Here is a 19,767-nt window from a genome sequence, read left to right as displayed (position 1 = left end):
TAAGTATTGGGAAGGTTGTCACTTGCAAGGAGAAGTTCCTGTTGGCAGCAGAGGATAAGACCTGCGGTAATGGGTATAAACTACGGATAGAATGGTACCAGCTAGGTATCGGTGTGTGGGGGGGGGGGGGATTTCACAGTCAGAGTAGATCAATGATCCTGCATTGAACAGGGGGTTGAGCTAGATGGCCCCTTCCAACTTTATGATTCTATGGTCGAGTAGAACCATTCAACCCAAGTCTCCCTAATCCAACCTCTGCACTATCCGCTACACTAAACCATCTCCAAATGGTGCTGCTTCATTACGCATATATCCAGTCACTGCCTAGTCGTACCTCTTCAGGAGCAGCAGAACAGCATTGGCGGTGCTGGCATCCAACCCAGTGGTTGGTTCGTCCAAGAACAAGACTGCCGGGTCAGTAATGAGTTCCATTCCAATATTGGTCCTTTTCCTCTCTCCCCCTGATATGCCACGGATGAACTGGGTTCCAACCTGATGCAAAACAAAAATACACATAACATTTTCTGAGCCCATTTTGGAAACCGATACATTCTTATGCGCAGCAGTGGAAGAGAAACTGACTTTATTTTACTACTAATACCACTATTATTATTATTGTTAAATCAGTGCACATGCCCACCTATCCAGCAATTGTCCCATCCACAGAAATTTTGTTTGATTCCTTTGAGCACAGGTATATTTTGGTCATTATGCCTGATGTTTCAATGTGTATCAAGGTTTCTGCCCTTTTCTCAGAGTCTTTGTTTTTTATCTCACTGTTCCAGAAACTCTAGGCATCAACTGCCTGATGCATTATGAACACAGCTCTTCTCAACTTTTTAACCATTGAAACCCCCCCCCCCTCCTGGAAATGTTCTTCAGGCTTCGAGAAACCTCTGAAGAGATGCAATCATGCAGAATATGGTTGGGAAGCAGAGCTGTGGCCATGCCCACCCAGGGCCCTTCCCCTTCCCACCCCCTCCAGGCCCATCACTGCCCATGGGGTGGCAACATGACCATAGATGGTCATATTGCCTGATAAATGTTTTTAAACCTTTTTAAAATATTTTAAAATTAATTAACTCCCACCCATTCAGGAAACCTTTTTAGGGCTGTCAAGAAACCCCAGGGTTTCTCAAAACCCTAGTTGAGAAAGTCTGTTCTAAACTGAAGATGTTCTGGCTATTCATCCATGAATGTAACTTGGAAGTAACTATTATTATTATTATTATTATTATTATTATTATTATTATTATTTCGATTTATTCCCTGCCACTTCGGAGACCGGCTCATGGCAGGTTACAGAGTCTTATGAAATCCCAATTAAACCCCCCATTAAAAGGCATAAAAACCCAACATGGCGGAAAACCCACTCCTGAACCGCCACTATTAGAGGGGTAGAGAAGGAAGTTAAAGCAATATACTACTCATACCCGGAGGGGGGGAGCCTTGATCTACCTCGCCAGCCCCAGCCTCAACTGTAAACCTGGCGGAAGAGCTCTGTTTTACAGGACTTGCAGAAGGCTGAAAGTTCCAGGGCCCATAGGTCACCTGGGAGCTCATTCCACCAGGTAGGGGCCAGGACTGAAAAGGCCCTGGCCATGGCCCTGGTTGAGGCTAGGCGTGCTTCCCTGGGGCCAGGAACAACCAATAAATTTTCATCCGCAGAGCATAAGGCAATAGGCGGTCCCTCAGGTTTGTGGGTCCCAACCCACATAAGGCCTTAAAGTTTAAAACCAAAACCTTGAACCGGATCTAAAGAGGAATGAATCACTAGACCAGCCTTTTTCAATCTTTTGACCATGAAAGAGTCCCTGAAATATTTTTCAGGCTTCAAGGTGCCTCGGAACCAGGCCAGAAGTGATGTCAGCCAGCCACACCTCCATGCCATGCCTGAAGAGGACTAATGAGGGGAAAGAAAGGAGGCGGCTTGAGACTGGAGTAGCCATCTAAGCTCCGCCCCCTTTCCCTGGTGCGGTAACCACAAGAGAACACCAGCCCCGGGTCAATGGAAGTGGCCAGTTCTCTGCTTTCATGGCTAAGCTAAGAATAGCTTGTGGCTGAGTCCATTAAGCTATGATTGGGAAGCCCTCCTCTAGACCAAGGGTGGGGGGCGTCTCTTATTCTGAGTAATCCATAGCCTGGGAAAAGGTAGTGTAGTTAAAACATGGTGCTTACTCTCTCTAAAACTATTAAGATTGTACTTGATAATAAGACGGTACCTTTGAATCTGCCACTTTTGTCAAACCCAGTTCTCCAAGGATCTGGTTAATCCTCGCCTCCTTTTCTTGTGCCCGCACAGTCTTGGGAAGTCGGAGAGCTGCTGAAAATTGAAAATTCTCTCTCACAGTCAACGTTCCCATTACCACATCATCCTGACCAAAAGAAAAAAAAATGGGTTACTTCCGGGCACCAGGATCAAACCAGCAACTCCCATGCACACACAGGGACTCCAGAGCATACACAGAGCTCCATGCAAGCATGGCTGATGTCGGAAAACGTTTGGAGCAAACCACTATAAACACTAACAAAATAAGCAACATTTGGATAGAAGAAGAGTTGGTTCTTATATGACACTTTTCTCTCCCCGAAGGAGTCTCAAAGCGGCTTCCAATTAATTTCCCTTTCCTCTCCGCACAACAGACACCCTGTGAGGGAGGTGAGGCTGAGAGAGACCTGATATTGCTCCTCGGTCAGAACAGCTTTATCAGTGCTGGGGTGAGCCCAAGGTCACCCAGGTGTCTGTATGTGGAAGAGCAGGGAATCAAACCCTGCTCGCCAGATTAGAAGTCCACACTCCTAGCCACTACACCAAGCCCATCAATATATTACTAGTTTCTGTATATGGTAAAATAAGAAATGTAGGGACAATAAAAGTGACTTTGGTGGTCTTAGGAGGGTGACACTCTACTCAGGATTGCATTGGAAGTGACTTACCTGTACCACATACCCAGAGATGCATTTAAAATTGGCAGGCTGAGGAGCTCCATTGATCAGAACATCTCCACTCAACCCATGAGGATCTTTCCTCGCAGCTAAAATATCCAGTAGCCTAGAAGAATAATTAGAGAAGCATCACATGGCATTGTTTTGTTACTGCACATAACATTTATAATTTTGTTATTGCTTTATAACGTTTATAACTGCAGAAAGATACACGTGCACAGTGTTCATAAAAAACAGCAATTGCACAGAGCTGTAGTATTCATCCAGTGTGGGATGCAGCTACAATATCATGTAGATCAACTATTCTCAATGGGGGCCATATGGGGGGGCGTGATATATTTGAAGGGGGCCACAGACTGAAAAATGTGAAAAGGAGAGCCCAAAAAGTTTATGGGGGGTCCCGGTAACTGAACTGATGAACTGAACCGAACCAAACCCCCTTTCGTCACAAATGACATCATTAATTGCTTGACAGTTCAACATCCATTAAAGGGAAGAAAAAAGAAATAATGTAATGCTTTTCTAGGTCAAATGTTTCTAGAAAACTGTCTTGTGTATATATAAGACAAAGGACGTCAAATATTGCTAATCCATTCTTAGCTTTGACCTGATTTATTTATTTATTATTAAATTTGTATACCGCCAACTTCCGGACCAGCCGGCTCGTGGAGCTTCACAACAAAACAAAAAACCTAAGACGACAAGATACTCTCCTGCCGATAAATACAATACAAAACCATACAATATAAAAACAATGCAATACAAAAACCTGTTATCCCAATTTAAAAATAGCAAGATGGCAGCCATCACAATCCCTAACTAGACCCATGTGTCCTCAACTTCTCCATCCCTGGCAGCGTCAGACTGATATAAAGCTGGGTGATGGTAGGCCCCGGGGGATCCAGATGTCACAAGCCTAGCTCATTGGGCAAGTGGCCCAATCCCGAGAAGAACTTCTAAAAGGGCCATGGTCAAAAAAAGGTTCAGAGCGGCTGATGCAGATCATACAATAAGGTCCCTGATATGTACTACAGGGCTTAGTCGGAAGGACTAAGTGGCTACATAACAAGTAGGGAGTAAAATGGCTAGAATAAGAAGATGCAATACTTACGAAGATTTCCCACTGCCGGTCGGCCCAAGAATTGCATTCAGTCCTGGCCTCATTATCCCACTGTAAAAGCAAAGCCCAGCATATTTCTCATTCATTACTTCCATTAAATTAGGTAAAGGTAAAGATATCCCCTGTGCAAGCACCCTTGGGGTGACGCCCTCTAGCGTTTTCATGGCAGACTCAATACGGGGTGCTTTGCCAGTGCCTTCCCCAGTCATTACCGTTTACCCCCCAGCAAGCTGGGTACTCATTTTACCAACCTCGGAAGGATGGAAGGCTGAGTCGACCTTGAGCCGGCTGCTGGGATTGAACTCCCAACCTCATGGGCAAAGCTTTCAGGTGGCTGCCTTACCACTCTGCGCCACAAGAGGCTCATTCCATTAAATTACCTGTTTGCTAACACAAGTGTGCAACAACAACAGATCGGTCCTTCCCCTTTTTCCCCATTAACTATACCATAATTTATAAGGAATTGTGACGGTCTAGGCGCAGGACAAGTCATCTGTCACTCAGCATCAGCTGTTGCAAAATAAAATGCCTTGTTGTACTTGAAACTACTGGCAATAACTTGCAAGACAAAGGCTGCAAGTAGATATTGCAAAGGCACAATCAGATCTACCAATCTGAAGGTCAACCAACTGCATGAAGCTGCCTTTTGCTGAATCAGACCACTAGTTAGCCAAAGTTGGTATATATTTACTTTTTAAAAAATTATACAGCACATTTCTGCCCTCATAAAGGCCACCAAGGCAAGGTGGCTCACAAATGGAAACTTTGGTCTAGCAGTTTGCTTTCTGTGACAGCTGCACATATGGAACCTCGCTGGCTAAGTTACTTTGAGACAGAGGAAATCCCACTGAGATCTCAAACAATTCCGGAGGGCCTGTAAATCAGAGCTGTTCCACCTGGCGTATGGTTGAGACCAGAAGAATAACATCTGGGCCGCCCTGCCAAAAAGCTACCTGCAGTTAGACAAGCCCTCCAAGCTCTGCGCAACTCTCTTAGGGACAATTTTTTGAAGAAGAGAGTTTTTATTATTTTATTAGTGCAAATATGTTTTATTATGATTGTTTTAAACATTGTTGTCAACCACCCTGAGCCCATAAAGAAAAGGCAGTATAGAAATGAAATATTTATTTAGTTATTTAAATATATTTGCTATTTTACTAAGAACTGTTTTCCTGCAAACTTGTGGGCTCCCTGGGAAACGCAGAACCATAACAGGTTGCTGTGGCTGGCCCCATCGCATGGAATACATTATTCACTATGGGAGCCAGCCTTGCAAGGTTAGAGAGTGATATAGAGCAAGAAACTGAAGGTGGGTCTCATATACCCAACGCTCCCTTAAAGCCACAGTCCTCCTTCCAGCCGCACGTTGGAGGGGCAGATCTGTAACAATAGGCAACAGTTTGTGTGGCCCAGCTGCCTCTCATTACTGATCTTCTCACTTAGGAACTCCTGATAAACCGATTTGCTTGCAGCCTGGGAAGTTTCTTACTGCGGAGGGGGGCGGGGAGACGGAGCCGCGGCCCAGTGCCAGGGCCTTCACGGCCCAGCACCAGGCCACGGGCCGGTGGTTGGGGACCACCGCTCTAGCGTTTTCTTGGCAGACTCAATACAGGGTGGTGTGCCATTCCCTTCCCCAGTCATTACCATTTTACCCCCAAGCAAGCTGGGTACTTATTTTACCAACCTCAGAAGGATGGAAGGCTGAGTTGACCTTGAGCCGGCTGCTGGGATCGAACTCCCAGCCTCATGGTCAGAGCTTCAGACAGCATGTTGGCTGCCTTACCACCGTGCGTCACAAGAGGCTCTAACTCCACACTTAATCTGGTACTATTCCTTCTCTTCTTACATTAACTGTTGTCGTGTCCAATTAATACGTCAGGATCATAGATAATGTAATCATAATAATAATTATAAAGCACAGCAGCTATTAATCACAGTGATTGTTTGTTAGTTTCTGATCTTAAAATATAGCAGGAGATCAGGCTACAGTTTACTGAGTTGTAGTGCTTTGGGTGCAAAAGGTAACAGCTGTGGGTCACCAGAGGTAGACATTCATTTCATTGCACACACTGGTCAGTAATTACTGCTTTCTCATCACTTCCGTTTCTCAAACCATAAGTTGTCCCTAAAGCTACAAGGGCTGGCCCTGTACCTTTTGCACCCAAAGCAGTATAGTTCAGTTAATTATTGATAGGCCTCTTAGAAATGGTGGTTATATAATACAGAACCCAGCCATAAAGAAAAATATAAACATTCTGCTTCAGCTCCAAAGAAGCAGCATGCAAGCCAAAGGGGAGAAACGTGTCCAGGTATTGAGTGCTTTTCTTGTTCACATGGTGGTGGTGGTGGGGTGTGTATGTGTGTGTGTCATTTCCCTTTCACAGCATTTCTGATTGCTGAAAAGGCAAGATGCTTATTAAACACATATACACACATACATAAATATTTCTGATGCAGTGGAAAGAAACAAGTTCATAACCAGTATATTCGTCATATTGTACACTGAGAAATTATAACAATCAATCTGGAAGTGAATGAAGAGATTATTTAGAAGATTTACTTCAACCAGTTTTTGAGATCTATTTATTTATTTAATTTAGTTACATTTCTAGCCTGCCCCTCTTGGTCCTGCCATCTTGGGATTGGTTACATCATAAAACAATAGCAATACACTATAACATACAATTACAAACGGTAATGACTGGGGAAGGCACTGGCAAACCACCCCGTATTGAGTCTGCCATGAAAACGCTGGAGGGCGTCACCCCAGGGGTCAGACATGACTCGGTGCTTGCACAGGGGAGACCTTTACCTTTACAACATACAATAAATAAAATTTAAAAACTCCATAAAATAGTTCATCTAAATTAATTATAACAAACAGCTCACAGTCATCATTTGGTTATATACAGGGCCAATTATCTTATGCAGGGGTAGTCAACCTGTGGTCCTCCAGATGTTCATGGACTGCAATTCCCATAAGCCCCTGCCAGCATTTGCTGGCAGGGGCTCATGGGAATTGTAGTCCATGGACATCTGGAGGACCACAGGTTGACTACCCCTGATCTAATGGGTCTCTCCCTCAAGGGGAGGACTTGCTGGAGAAAAATGACATGCCTGCAGCAGAGGCCCATATGATATCAGGATTTTCCATATGTGCTGGCCTCATCCATAAACCTGGCAGAAGAGCTCCATCTTATAGGCCCTGTGTTACTTCCATCAGGGCCCTGATTTTCTCCAGGAACTCATTCCACCAGGCAGGGGCCAGAACCTTTACCGTAAAGCCTATTCCACGTGGATTTAGTTTTGCAGCTTGGGAGCTAAAACGCTTGGGTCATTCAACCCAACATTTCTAATCGCGATATTTGTTCTTAATCACAAGAAGCCCCCTTGTAGTTTAAACTGGGAACATGCCAGGCGTATCAAAGCATTTAAAATTAATATTTTTTCCCACTCACCCCAGTCTGCAGTATGGATTGCTAACAAGGCTGCTGTAGACATCTGTAAAGAAGCATTTAATACACCACTACAAATGCTAAGAACCCCCAAGGAAAGGAGGATGGCATCCAGTTTAAATACATACTTGATATCTGTCAAAATGTTTTTGGCAACTGTTTTTCGGCAGCAGATAAAGCCACTTTTGCTCTTCACCGTGTAGCAGATGTTGTGAAAAGTCACCGTAGTAGCCCTGGCCGGGTCTTGAGTTGACTGCTTCCTGCTTGGGACACCGTTTGTAATGGCCTCTGAAATTGGGATGCTGATTTGCGCCTTCTGATCCATCGCTGGGGCTCTTCTTCACCCCTGGGAATCACAAAACCATTGATGCATGTGCAAAAAGCACGCCAAATTTCACATAAACTCTCAATGCACAGAACAAATGGTGCAGGAGAAGTTCAAAGGAATGCTAGCATGACTGCAAATCAAGATGTTGAACACAGTGATCCAGCCTTGTACCAGGTCATGATTTATTAAGGCCGGCAGCGACGACCCCTGGCATTTCTAACAGTCAACACTAACCTAGTCTTGTCAGAGGCCGGAAGCTATGCCAGTTTGGTGTAGTGGTTAGGAGTGCGGACTTCTAATCTGGCATGCTGGGTTCGATTCCGCACTCGCCCACATGCAGCCAGCTGGATGGCCTTGGGCTCACCACGGCACTGATAAAGCTGTTCTGACCGAGCAGTGATATCAGCGCTCTCTCAGCCTCACCCACCCCACAGGGTGTCTGTTGTGGGGAGAGGAATGGGAAGGCGACTGTAAGCCGCTTTGAGCCTCCTTCGGGTAGGGAAAAGCGGCATATAAGAACCAACTCTTCTTCTTCTTCTTCTTCCTGGTTGACCATGGTCAGTACGTGGATGGGAAACCACCAAGGGAAACAGAGGGTGTTGTGTAGATATGTTATACTGTTTTAAGGCAATAGCAAAACATCTCTGCTCATCTTTGGTCTTAAAAATTCAATGAGATATAACTTCATACGGTTGCTATGAGTAGGCTGTGTCTTAAAATACACTTTATTGTTTACTCTTTGTAGCAGGCAGAAGTCTCAAAATATCTTTATCTAGCAGGCAGAAAACTCCTGCACACCTATCCCCTGATCCTTTAGACAAAGAAGAATTCATTTTTATCCCCTGCTTTTCACTAGCCAAAGGTGTCTCAAAGCAGATAACAATCACCTTCCCTTCCTCTCCCCACAACAGACACCCTGTGAGGGAGGTGGGGCTGAGAGAGCTCTGTGAGAACAGCTCTGACAGGACTGTGACTATCCCAAAGTCACCCAGCTGGCTGTGTGTGGAGGAGCGTGGAATCAAACTCGGCTCGCCAGATTAACCACGACACCAAGCTGGCTGGGGATCAAACTTGGGATCTGCACATAAAGTGGACACTTTTCCATTTAGCCACTGCCCTTCCCCAGCCTCAAAAATAATATAGGGGTGTGGACCGTTACCTCTTCCCATGGTTCTTCTCCTCCCGTGGAACATGCTCAACACAAAACTGCGACCCCTCCTACATCTTTCTCCCCTCTCCAGATAGACTAGCGATGTGGAAGGAACTCATAATCTGGGCTAAGAGAACTGCATTCCAGACTATGATCTTGTAATATTTATTGGATGACCATAAAGAAATTGCTACCGTATCGTATCTGTTAATTAGATAAAGTGAAGCTGGTAAGAAGGTGCGCCTTGATTTATCTAGGAAGGTGAAGGGGGAAATCAGGTCGTGCCCTTGACACCAGGCAGCCACATCCTGTGCCCACAGAAGCCAGCAAAGCATTTTTCATGGAACGCTGACAAACAGGCTTCAGGATCATGGCCCTAGAGATCTTCTCCCCAATATCTCTTTTTAAAAAAATCCAGCTTTGCTTTGGCACAACATGATCCAGGTAACACTTTTAAATGGAGCTTCCACCAGGAACTCACAACTATCTGTTTGCAAGTCCCCATGGCTGATTTACAGACTTTTTAAAGTCTAGTTTGGCCCTAAGTAGATTGCAGGCCACAAACAGTTACAGAAGTACAAAACCGAGACCACAAACTGAATTCAGAAGCAAATCAGCAACCTGTCCAAAGTTCCCAAAATGAGTGTGATGGTTTTGATAGCTGAACGCGCTATTCTGCCAGATAAATTGTAAAATATGTTCTCCTGTCATTAGGATCAATTTTTCTCTCTCTAATCGCTTCTCTAACAAACAAGACAAAAGTAAGGGAATGCCAGTTTGGCATATTATTTCTGAGCAGAGATGCTACAGATACATTTTGTTTTGATAGTCAAGGCAAAACGAAGTCTGTTTCATTCCCTCCCTCCCTCCCTCCCCCTTGTCCATTTTAGTTTATTGTATTCCAAATGGTATTCTACAGTAGGGGGAAGAAATTATGGAGGTCTAGGAGACAAAATGTAAAAGCATAACTTAGGTATTTACTAACAATACAATAAAACCAGTTTTGTGTAGTGGTTAGAAGTATGGATTTATAATCTGGCAAGCCGGGTTTGATTCCACGCTACCCAACATGCAGCCAGCTGGGTGACTTTGGGCTGGCCACAATACTGATAAAGCTGTTCTGACCTAGCAGTGATATCAGGGCTCTCTCAGCCTCACCCACCTCACAGCTGCTTTGAGACTCTTTCGGGGGAAAGAAAAGTGGCATATAAGAACTAACTCTTCTTCTTCTAAAGACTGGAAGCCATAGTGTGGATCACGCTCTGCAGTTATTGCCCTGCATTGTTGGCCAATAGAGGTCCGGATCAGGTTTGAGGTATTGGTACCAAGCTTTAAGGGAGTGGTTCTCAACCTGGGGGGCAGGACCCCTTTGGGGGGCGAACAATGCTTTCCACAGGGGTCGTGGAAGGGTGAGCAACTTGGCCGAGGTAGATTGAGATAGAGCATTTGTCTGTCTGGAGCAGCGGAAAAGAGCGAGAGGGGCCTGGTGGGATAAGAGGCAGAGCTGAACTGAGAAACCCCCAGGGGGGAAACAATTTACATACAATCACGAAGAATGGATCTTCATGCCATTGGTCAGTTTCGGTTTAATTTCTGTGAAAGAACACTTGCATAATTTTATGGTTGGGGGTCACCACCACATGAGGAACTGTATTAAAGGAAGGTTGAGAACCACTGCTTTAAGGCCTTACATGGTCAGCCTCTGTGTATTTGAGTGACTACCATTCCCAATATGTTCCTCAAAGACCATTATGTTTAGCAACTACCAACCTGTTGGTGAGCCCTGGCCCAAGAGAGATGCACTTGGCTTCAACCACAGCCAGGGCCTTTTTCAGCCCTGGCCTCTGCTTGGTGAAATAAGTTGCCTGTGGACATCCAGGCCCAGATCCACTTTCTGCAGGGCCTGTAAAATGGGGCTCATCTACCAAGCCTATGGTTGAACATGGGCCGACCCAGAAGTATAATGTTCCCGCCCCCCATGAGTCTTTCTCTATAGGGGATGGTCTCATGACCATCAGAATGACTGAACTTGTCAGCTAAAGAACAAATTATATCTTATCATGTTTTTAGAGTTTTAGAGTTTAAATTTGTTTATTTATTATTATTTATTTATTCATATTTATATACCGCCCTCCCCGAAGGCTCAGGTGTACAACAATGTACACCATTGTTGGAAACCGCCTCAAACCCATCATTGGGGAGGGGCAGTCTATACATTAAATTATAAACCAGTAAATAAAACAAATAGTGGGAAGGGTGGCTCCTAATGAGGGATTGGCTGCAGACATTTTCGAGGGGGAGGGAATTTTAATTGGAATTTTATTGCATTTTGTATGCTCTCAAATTTGGATCCATACGTCACCTCGAGCCACAAGGGAAAGGCAGAGTAGAAGCAGTTTAATAAATACCAACTTTCAAACCCACCTGCCTCAATTTCATCTGCAGCACACCTTCACCGTTAGATCATTTAGGATGCTTTAGGATGCTCTGGGCTGATCCTGCGTTGAGCAGGGGGTTGGACTAGATGGCCTGTCTGGCCCCGTCCAACTCTATGATTCTATTCTATCATTTCATTCAGCAGTCCAATCAAATAGGTTGCAGACCCCTGATCTGATCAGTGCAATTATTTACAATGTTTACGATGTGAGAGCTAATACAGTATAGTGGTTAAGGACATAGGAGACCGAGGCTCAAATCACCACTCTGCCATGGGAACTTGCTCTATGACCTTAGGGAAGTCCTACTCTCCCATCGTAGCCTAACTCACAGGGTTGTTGTGAGGATAAAATGGAGAAGAGAAAGAAGCAAGCCACTTTGGAGGAAAAACAAAGTATAAAGCAAGCGAATAACATCCCAAAAAGGCAATCCAGTTTAAATGTCACTGGGTAAACATGATCTTAATCTACCATTCAGGTTTGCTAAAGAGTTTTAGGTAGCAGCTCTCAACATGTAGATTGCAAGGGCAAAGGGGAGGAAGAGAAACGGGATGATCGGGGGGGAAAAGACATGGGGGGGCCTCAGTGATGCATTGAAAAACAGGCTGTTTTTATGCAGAAGCATAAGGTGAAAAACCATGAAAAACATACTGTTTCTCAATGGCCTATAATTATATATTATATTTATTATTATAGATAATAAAGATGAAGTTATTCGTTGTTCATTTATGTGTGATTCTTCGCTTTTATGCTGGGGAGGGGGAAAGTAGTGTGGAGGCCGTTTGCAAGAAGATCCCGAAAGCAGAGCAAGTTTAGAAATTGTTCTGTCTTGTGCCGGAGATCAAAGTCTCCTTCATTTGAATTACATGCCCAAAGATCACAAATGTGGGAAATGGAGTTTTTTCTTTCCAAATATAAGGCATTTTTGTCCACAGTCTATCAGCCATACTTTAGTCCAGTGATTCTCAACCTGGGGGTCAGGACCCCTTGGGGGGTCCAATGACCCTTTCACAGGGGTTGCGGCAGGGCAAGCAGCTTGACCGGGGTAGATTGAGATAGTGCTTTCGCCTGTCTGGAACAGCGGAAAAGAGCGAAATCGGCATGGTGGGACAAGAGGCAGAGCTGAACTGAGAAACCCCAGAAAAAAAAACATTTTTTTAATAATTATGAACAATGGTTCTTCACGCCATTGGTTGGTTTTGGTTTAATTTCTGTGAAAGAACACTTGCATAATTTTATGGTTGGGAGTCACCACAACATGAGGAATTGGATTCAAGGGTCACGGCATTAGGAAGGTTGAGAACCACTGCTTTAGTCAGATATCAGCCTTGAAATTACTTTGGAGGAATGTCTCCAGTTCTGTTGCCGTTAGTTGCCTTCCTCGTGACATTTTCATTAGGAAAGAGCCAATAGTCCCTAAATTGCAACCAATGGGTTTTCGGGGGTTCAGGAAACTTCTTTTGTTTTCACTGGGAGCCAGAGCATGGCCGATGTTCGGTGTCTTTATCAGTGCCAGACAGACCACCAGACTGTATCTCTGCACAGCCTTATCCCAATGACACAAATGTAAATATTCCACTTATTTAAGTCATGCTACCCCAACATATTGTTAAAGTGTTCGGTTGTTCAGCTCACAACCACAAAGTGTCTTCCTTGGTATCCATAGAACCTAACTATACAGTTAAATTGTTAACTAGAGTACTTTGGATCTTTTTAAACTCTTCATCCATACAAGGAAGTAACCCAGGAAAGACAGAAGTACTCCTCAAAAGCAAAACAACCCCCCAATTCTGAGCAGCCCATTTTGGACTTACCTTTCTTAGTGTGCTTAGAGGATAGAAGGATAGAAGAGTGTGCAGGAGGCAAAGCTGGAATCTGCCGGAGCAGGACCAAACGGTGAAGCTGCAGTTGCTGGCTTTTGGACAATTTGCAAAAGGACCCAGGTTCTCCCACGGCCACCACCCCCTGGCTGGATCATCCAAAGGGCCAGGTTCAGCAGCATGAAGAGTTAATCCAAGAGAAGACAGCAGACAGGTCTTTTGGCAGGACCTTGTAAAGCAGACTGCAGGACCCTCCCCTTTCCAGCTGCAATTAAAGGAGGGTGAAAGGTCTCCTTTAGGGAGGGGCAAGCACAGAGGCTGGCTTTCTCTTGGCCTCAGTTTGATAGTTGATAAATGACAGTGCTGTGAGAGCTATTCCGTAGAGAGCTGGTTTTTTTAGAGTGAAGAAGAGTTGGGGGTTTTCTACGCTGCTTTTTCACGACCCAGAGGAGTGGCTTACAATCTCCTTCCCTTCTTCTCCCCACAACAGACACCCTGTGAGGTAGGTGAGGCTGAGAGAGCTCTAAGAGAACTGTAGCCTTCTTGGTGACCTTGGGCCACCATGGGGAGGAGTGGGGAATCATACCCAGTTCTCCAGATTTGAGATTGCCACTCTTCACCACAAGAGCACATTGGCTCTCCGTGTATCTTCAAGGGTATCTCACTGAGGACATCAGTCATTCCACTACCAGGCTATTTAAATCACTAATAATTGATGCCTCTCAGCAATCCATCAGGACACTTAGCCACAAAAAGTTCCTACTGTAACATTCTGCCTCAGAAAGTAACACGACAATTTCCTCAAAACAGATCAGACAGCCACAATGAGGAAATGGATCCTGAATGTTTCCTTTTATTCATAGCCTCCACTAACTCCCAGGCCCTTCAGAAGGGAAAAGGGAAGTAGCCAAGGAGGGCATTCTAGCTCTTGTTTCTGAGGTTGAAAGAACCAGGGTCAATCTGTACAAGCCTTTGGCTGATACTCCCCCCCCCCCCCCCGCTGCCCTTGTGTTTTTTCTTCTGATCATTTTGTTCTTTTTGTTTGTTTGCTGTTATTTTGCATATAACTGTATGCTACTTTAAAAAAAAAAACAGGCCATGATGTTATTGCCATTGTAAACAAAGCCCCCTATTTAAAAACTCTGTAAGAAGGGGGAAATGAATTTAATACCATTTTATTAAATATTTTAGCCATTGTTTGTTTGTTTGTTATATTTGTATACTGCTGCTCCCAGCAAGTTGGCTTGCTTGCTGCGGTTAACAATAAAACATCATATAACAATTTAAAACACCCCATAAAACAGTCACAATACAAATCTACTAATATAACAATTTAAACAGCCCATAAAACAATCCGAGTACTCCCACTGAAGCCGTCAGTGTGAATTTAAATGGACTCTGAGGATTGGTAGAGGACAGGAAGGCCTGGAGAATCATTGTCCATGGCGTCACGATGGGTCAGAGACGACTTCGCACCTAACAACAACAACAAATCCCAAATATTACAATTATTGTCAGTTAACTGGACAACACAGGAATTCCAAACAGGTTAGAGAAGTTTCAATAAAAAGGGCCTTAGTTTACTCGCTTGTACACAGACACTAGTATCTCTGGGCTGATGGATGAGAGGCCAGAAAATATATGGATTTTCATTGGTTTAACAGGACAAATGAAATTATAGAGCATATATGCATAGCACGCTAATACTGGGGACATGTTCAGGAGAAAGCAGGGAAGGTTTTGGAAATAACCTAAGGAGTACCATGGTGCTAGCAGTTTGCCACCTTGGCCATCCTGAGTTCTACCCCAATAACTGCATGGGCTTTTCTGTCGCCTATAATCTCGTGTGTCCCTGTTCAGATTATATTGCTAAAGCCAACCTTCATCACCATGATAAAGCAGTTGAGTTTTATGCTAGGAATGCATGACTGCCACCCATATAACCAGAGGGCCATACAATAAAAACTGATTGTGGCCATTAATAGCTAGTTACATAAAGGTATTTGACCTTTTATGTAAGACACTTTATACAATCAAGCTGCAGCTCCCTCCGGCATGATAGGTAACGTGAAAGTTAATCTGTTTGGGAAATTCCCATCCCCAGAAGAAGGGAGAGGGAGTTGGGTGTGAGGGCAGGACATTGGAGGCAAAGGTAGCGCTTCTTCGCCTCCATACGTTTCTTGTGCAGGTGGCCTGGTGTTTGTCCTCTGGGGCAGAGGTAGTCAAACCTGTGGTCCTCCAGATGTTCATGGACTACAATTCCCATGAGCCCCTGCCAGCGTTTGCTGGCAGGAGCTCATGGGAATTGTAGTCCATGAACATCTGGAGGACCACAGGTTTGACTACCCGTGCTCTGGAGGATAGCACTTTTTAAGTTGGTGAATCCACTTTTTGGGATTCACAAACTTGTGCTTTAAAATGGCATATATAGCGAGCAGTTTGCTGCTCACACGCGGGAGGTTGGCGACGTTATGCAGAGCGGCCGGAAAATAATGTATTCACCAGGTAAGCATGATGCTCAATTTATGGTGTGCAGAAAAGCCCTGTGACAAGGGGAGAGGGAGGGAATCAAACTCGAGGTTTTGTTATATTGGGAAATCAACTGAAAACTTCAATTCCCATAATGCCATTTTATATCTGCCCGGCACAACCACACATTGACATGCTATGTAAAATTACTCCCTTCTGAGTTCATAAGTCTTCAATAGACTCATAAGTGTGCAACTTTGGGGGATTAGAATTAAACTGGCCACCCTAACATATGCTCATCTCACCCTTTCTCCAAGGAGCTCAGGGCAGGCTACGAGTATTTCCCACCCTCCGTTTAAACCTCACAAAAACCCTATGACGAAAGGTTGAGAAAGATTGTTCACATTCAACCCGAAGTAAGTTTTATGGCAGAATGCTTTAGAAGAATACGTATGAGAGACACTAATACTCTCCACAGTCTAATTTATATATATATCATAAATACCAAAACGGAGGGTGCATTGTGATGGAATGACAGAGGGTCAGTTGGGAACGTGTCAATACAGACCGGTATCCCCATACCTATGTGAGCCTGTGGCCAGTATTATACTATTATTATATATAAGGTTTAAATTCTCAATACTTATAAAATTGATAAATATACTGAAGACTCAGAGGACTTGTCACTGATGAAAGAATCTCATTGAAAACGGAGATTACCTGGATTCCGTTTTGGCAGAAGTCCTACAGAATAAAGAAATAAGGAAAACTACAAAAAGGGACACTTTTCTTTCTTTTATGAATATATTTATTGTATTGCCATTGGATAGCTCTGTTTCTCTCTGTTTGGTTGAATCTCCACTCGTGCCAATGAAACTCACTGGCTAATCTTGGACCAGTGATACTTTCTCAGTCTCTAGGGATGCCAGACTCCAGGTGGGACCTGGGGATCCCCTGGAATTTCAGCTCATCTCCAGATGATTTCCCCTGGACAAAATGGATGTTTTGCAGAGTGGTTTCTGTGGCATTGTGCCCCATGGTGATCCCTGTCCCCTCCTCCCAAGCTCCATGCCCAAATTGCCAGGAGCTTCCCAATACAATATGGTAAGTGCTTTCTGAATGCCCCCACGTTAAATATTCTACATTTATGTGGACGCAGGTGGAGGACATGAGAACATGATGGAAAGGATGGGGGGGGGGGACTAAGATCTTTCCTGCAGTTGCGCCTGGAACTTGAAACTAAATTTCTGTGCTAACCACTAGATGGCAATATTTGTTTAGATTCTTTTTGAAGGAATTGCTCAGGAGGAATTGTCAACGTTGAGAAACACTGATGTCACCTTGATGCAGTCCTGAAGTACATATAACCAGTATTCTGTCTACAAGGAGTGATTAATTATTGAATATGGACATATGAAGAAGTTATTTGTATGAAGTAGGGCAAGAGCCCAGGGAACCAGATTCACAAGCACTTAAGAGCCTTACTGGATCAAACCAATGGTCCATCTAGTCCAGCATCCTGTCTCACACAGTGGCCAGTCAGTTGCTCCAGAGGGCCAAGAAAAAGCCATAGAGGCTGAGGCCTTACCCTGATGTCACCTCCTGGCTCTGGAATACAGAGGCTTAGGGCCTCTGCATGTGGAGGTTCCCCTCAGTTACCATGGCTAGTAGCCAATGATAGATTTATCCTCCATGGATCTCTCTAATCCCCCCTCAAAGCTGTTTATTCCTGGGGCCATCACTACATCCCCTGAAAGTGAATTCTACATTTTAATCACTCTCTGTGTAAAGTAATATTTCCTTTTGTCCGTCCCGCTTCTACTGCTCATTGGTTTCTTTGGATGCCCTCACGTTCTACTTTGCGAAAGGAAGTAAAAATTATCTTCCTGCTCTCCAACCCATGCATAATTTTATAAACCTCTGTCATGTCCCCTCTGAGTCATCTCTTTTCTCAACTGAAAAGCTCCAGATTTTTCAGATTTTCCTCATCTAGAAGGTACTCTAACCCGCTAATCATGCTCTATTTTCTCAGCTCTGTCATGTCCTTTTTCAGATACAGTAAACAGAACTGTCCACCACAGTGTTCCAAATGAAGCCACACGGGAGATCAGTGGGGATATTGGGGGCTGCAGTGGGAGGCAAGGGAGTCCTGTCCTGCAGGCAAAAATCCCTTCTCTTAGAAGATATTTACCACAGGATCTAAGTTGGTATCTGTAGTTGGTGAGTCTCTCCCCCCCCCCCTTGCAGGGTGATGGGATTTGGTGGATGCCCAGTGATACCACCCTGGGAAGTTGTCACCGTTCAATGCCTTGAGTCAATCAGTCCTTAGTCAATGACCTTTACCACTCAGTCTTGGAAATCTGTTAAGGTTATTGTTTAAAATGGAAATTGGTCTTGCAAAAGAGTTTCTCTTTTCAGAATTTGCCTTTGGAATTAAAGATTGTTCAGGAGTTGTAGGCTGGAGATGATACAAATCTGATGAACAAAAATATTGGCAGCCTCCTTGTTAGAACAAGGCCTTTAACCAAAACATCTGAAAGAGGTTGGTCACACAGCACAAACTGTAATAGGAAAAGACAAACCTTGGTTTAGGATGCTTTGGGCTGATCCTGCATTGAGCAGGGGGTTGGACTAGATGGCCTGTATGGTCCCTTCCCACTCTAGGATTCTATGATTCTATGATTCTTTGGTGGTAACTAGCAATGTGTGGTGCCAAATAAGGGCTTTGTCTCTAGAATATTCTGCTGGCCTCTGGTTTTGGCTTCCTCCTGCCTGAAAACACAATAAAATGGCTGTTTTGAGAACAGAATGTTTGCATATGTTGGATAACACACTTTCAGTGCACTTTGGGAGTAGATTTTCCTGTTTTGCACAGGAACATTCAGCTGCAAAAACACACTGTATTATCCAACGTGTGCGGAATGAATAGGGAAAATTACAATGAGTCCAATTCAGGCAGTCAAAATGACACGTGACAAAAGGCAGCCTCTATTAAATGAGTTAGAATGGAACAGCAACTGTCGTCTGGGAAACAGTTACCTCTGTTTTAACAATTGTACTCCATCTTGCATGAGCCTCTTGTGGTGCACAATGGTAAGGCAGCCGACATGCTGCCTGAAGCTCTGCCCATGAGGCTGGGAGTTCGATCCCAGTAGCCGGTTCAAGGTTGACTCAGCCTTCCATCCTTCCGAGGTCAGTAAATGAGTACCCAGCTTGCTGGGGGGTAAAACGGTAATGACTGGGGAAGGCACTGTCAAACCACCCCGTATTGAGTCTGCCAAGAAAACGCTAGAGGGCGTCACCCCAAGGGTCAGACATGACTCAGTGCTTGCACAGGAGATACCTTTACCTTTACTCCATCTTGCAGCCTTGCATATTTGGATGCAGATGCCTGAAGCAAAGTCTCATTGGACCTCTAGCACTCTGCCCATTCTCTGGTTGGAGTTCTCTACCTTGAATCAAGTGGAATGTATTTACATCTGACAGATGCTTGTGGTTTTCCATTTGCTGTCCTTGTCATTCCCCCCTTTTGGAAATCTGCAGGTTAGCATAGGCAAGGATGTGGAAATGTACACGTGCTCCATTTAATCTGCCTTGAGTGCCACGTTTGAGGTTGAATAAGGTGAGTTCAGCTGCAGCACTCCGTGGCTTTTGTGGACATGGAGGACTAGTTTCAGCATGGTGTTAATTTTTGGTGCATTTATAGAGCAGACGCCATCGTTTAAGCACCATATACAGTCCCCTGGGCCCTACTACGCATCTTAACGTTATGTTCATTCACCAAGCAAAGCATGAAAACAGGATCTACTATAGACAGCTAATAGGAGGGACCCATCCATTTGCCATTTGCCTCCCTTTTTATGTGACTCAGTCAATGGCTTGTTTCAGGGTTTGCTGAACTGGGTGTAATCACAGGAAATAAAGCATTTTATAAACTGCTGTTTACATGGCAACATCATGACGTTTGATTGGAAGAATTTTGCTGTAGGACATTTGTGCAACTTCAAGGACACAGGAACTGTTTAGCATGGGGTGGACTCAAAA

General features: G+C 44.4%; 1 protein-coding gene across 1 annotated transcript in view; it reads right to left on the bottom strand.

The window, feature by feature from the left end:
- The window catches only part of LOC143819360 (broad substrate specificity ATP-binding cassette transporter ABCG2-like), a 31,391-nt gene extending 17,862 nt beyond the window's left edge, over positions 1 to 13,529 (bottom strand). Inside the window, exons 1-6 of the mRNA XM_077300920.1 lie at positions 13,249 to 13,529; positions 7,650 to 7,867; positions 4,058 to 4,117; positions 2,938 to 3,052; positions 2,223 to 2,375; positions 335 to 492 (exon numbers count right to left, since the gene is read on the bottom strand). Of these exons, the coding sequence (XP_077157035.1) occupies positions 335 to 492; positions 2,223 to 2,375; positions 2,938 to 3,052; positions 4,058 to 4,117; positions 7,650 to 7,846 (683 nt within the window). The 5' untranslated portion in view covers positions 7,847 to 7,867; positions 13,249 to 13,529. The remainder of the gene's footprint in view (positions 1 to 334; positions 493 to 2,222; positions 2,376 to 2,937; positions 3,053 to 4,057; positions 4,118 to 7,649; positions 7,868 to 13,248) is intronic.
- Positions 13,530 to 19,767: the final 6,238 nt, after the last annotated feature.

The sequence above is a fragment of the Paroedura picta genome, chromosome 10 (genome assembly GCF_049243985.1).
Source record: "Paroedura picta isolate Pp20150507F chromosome 10, Ppicta_v3.0, whole genome shotgun sequence".
Taxonomy (NCBI): Eukaryota; Metazoa; Chordata; class Lepidosauria; order Squamata; family Gekkonidae; genus Paroedura; species Paroedura picta.
The sequence above is the reverse complement of the archived record's forward strand: the minus strand, read 5'-3'. Positions and strand labels throughout refer to the sequence as shown.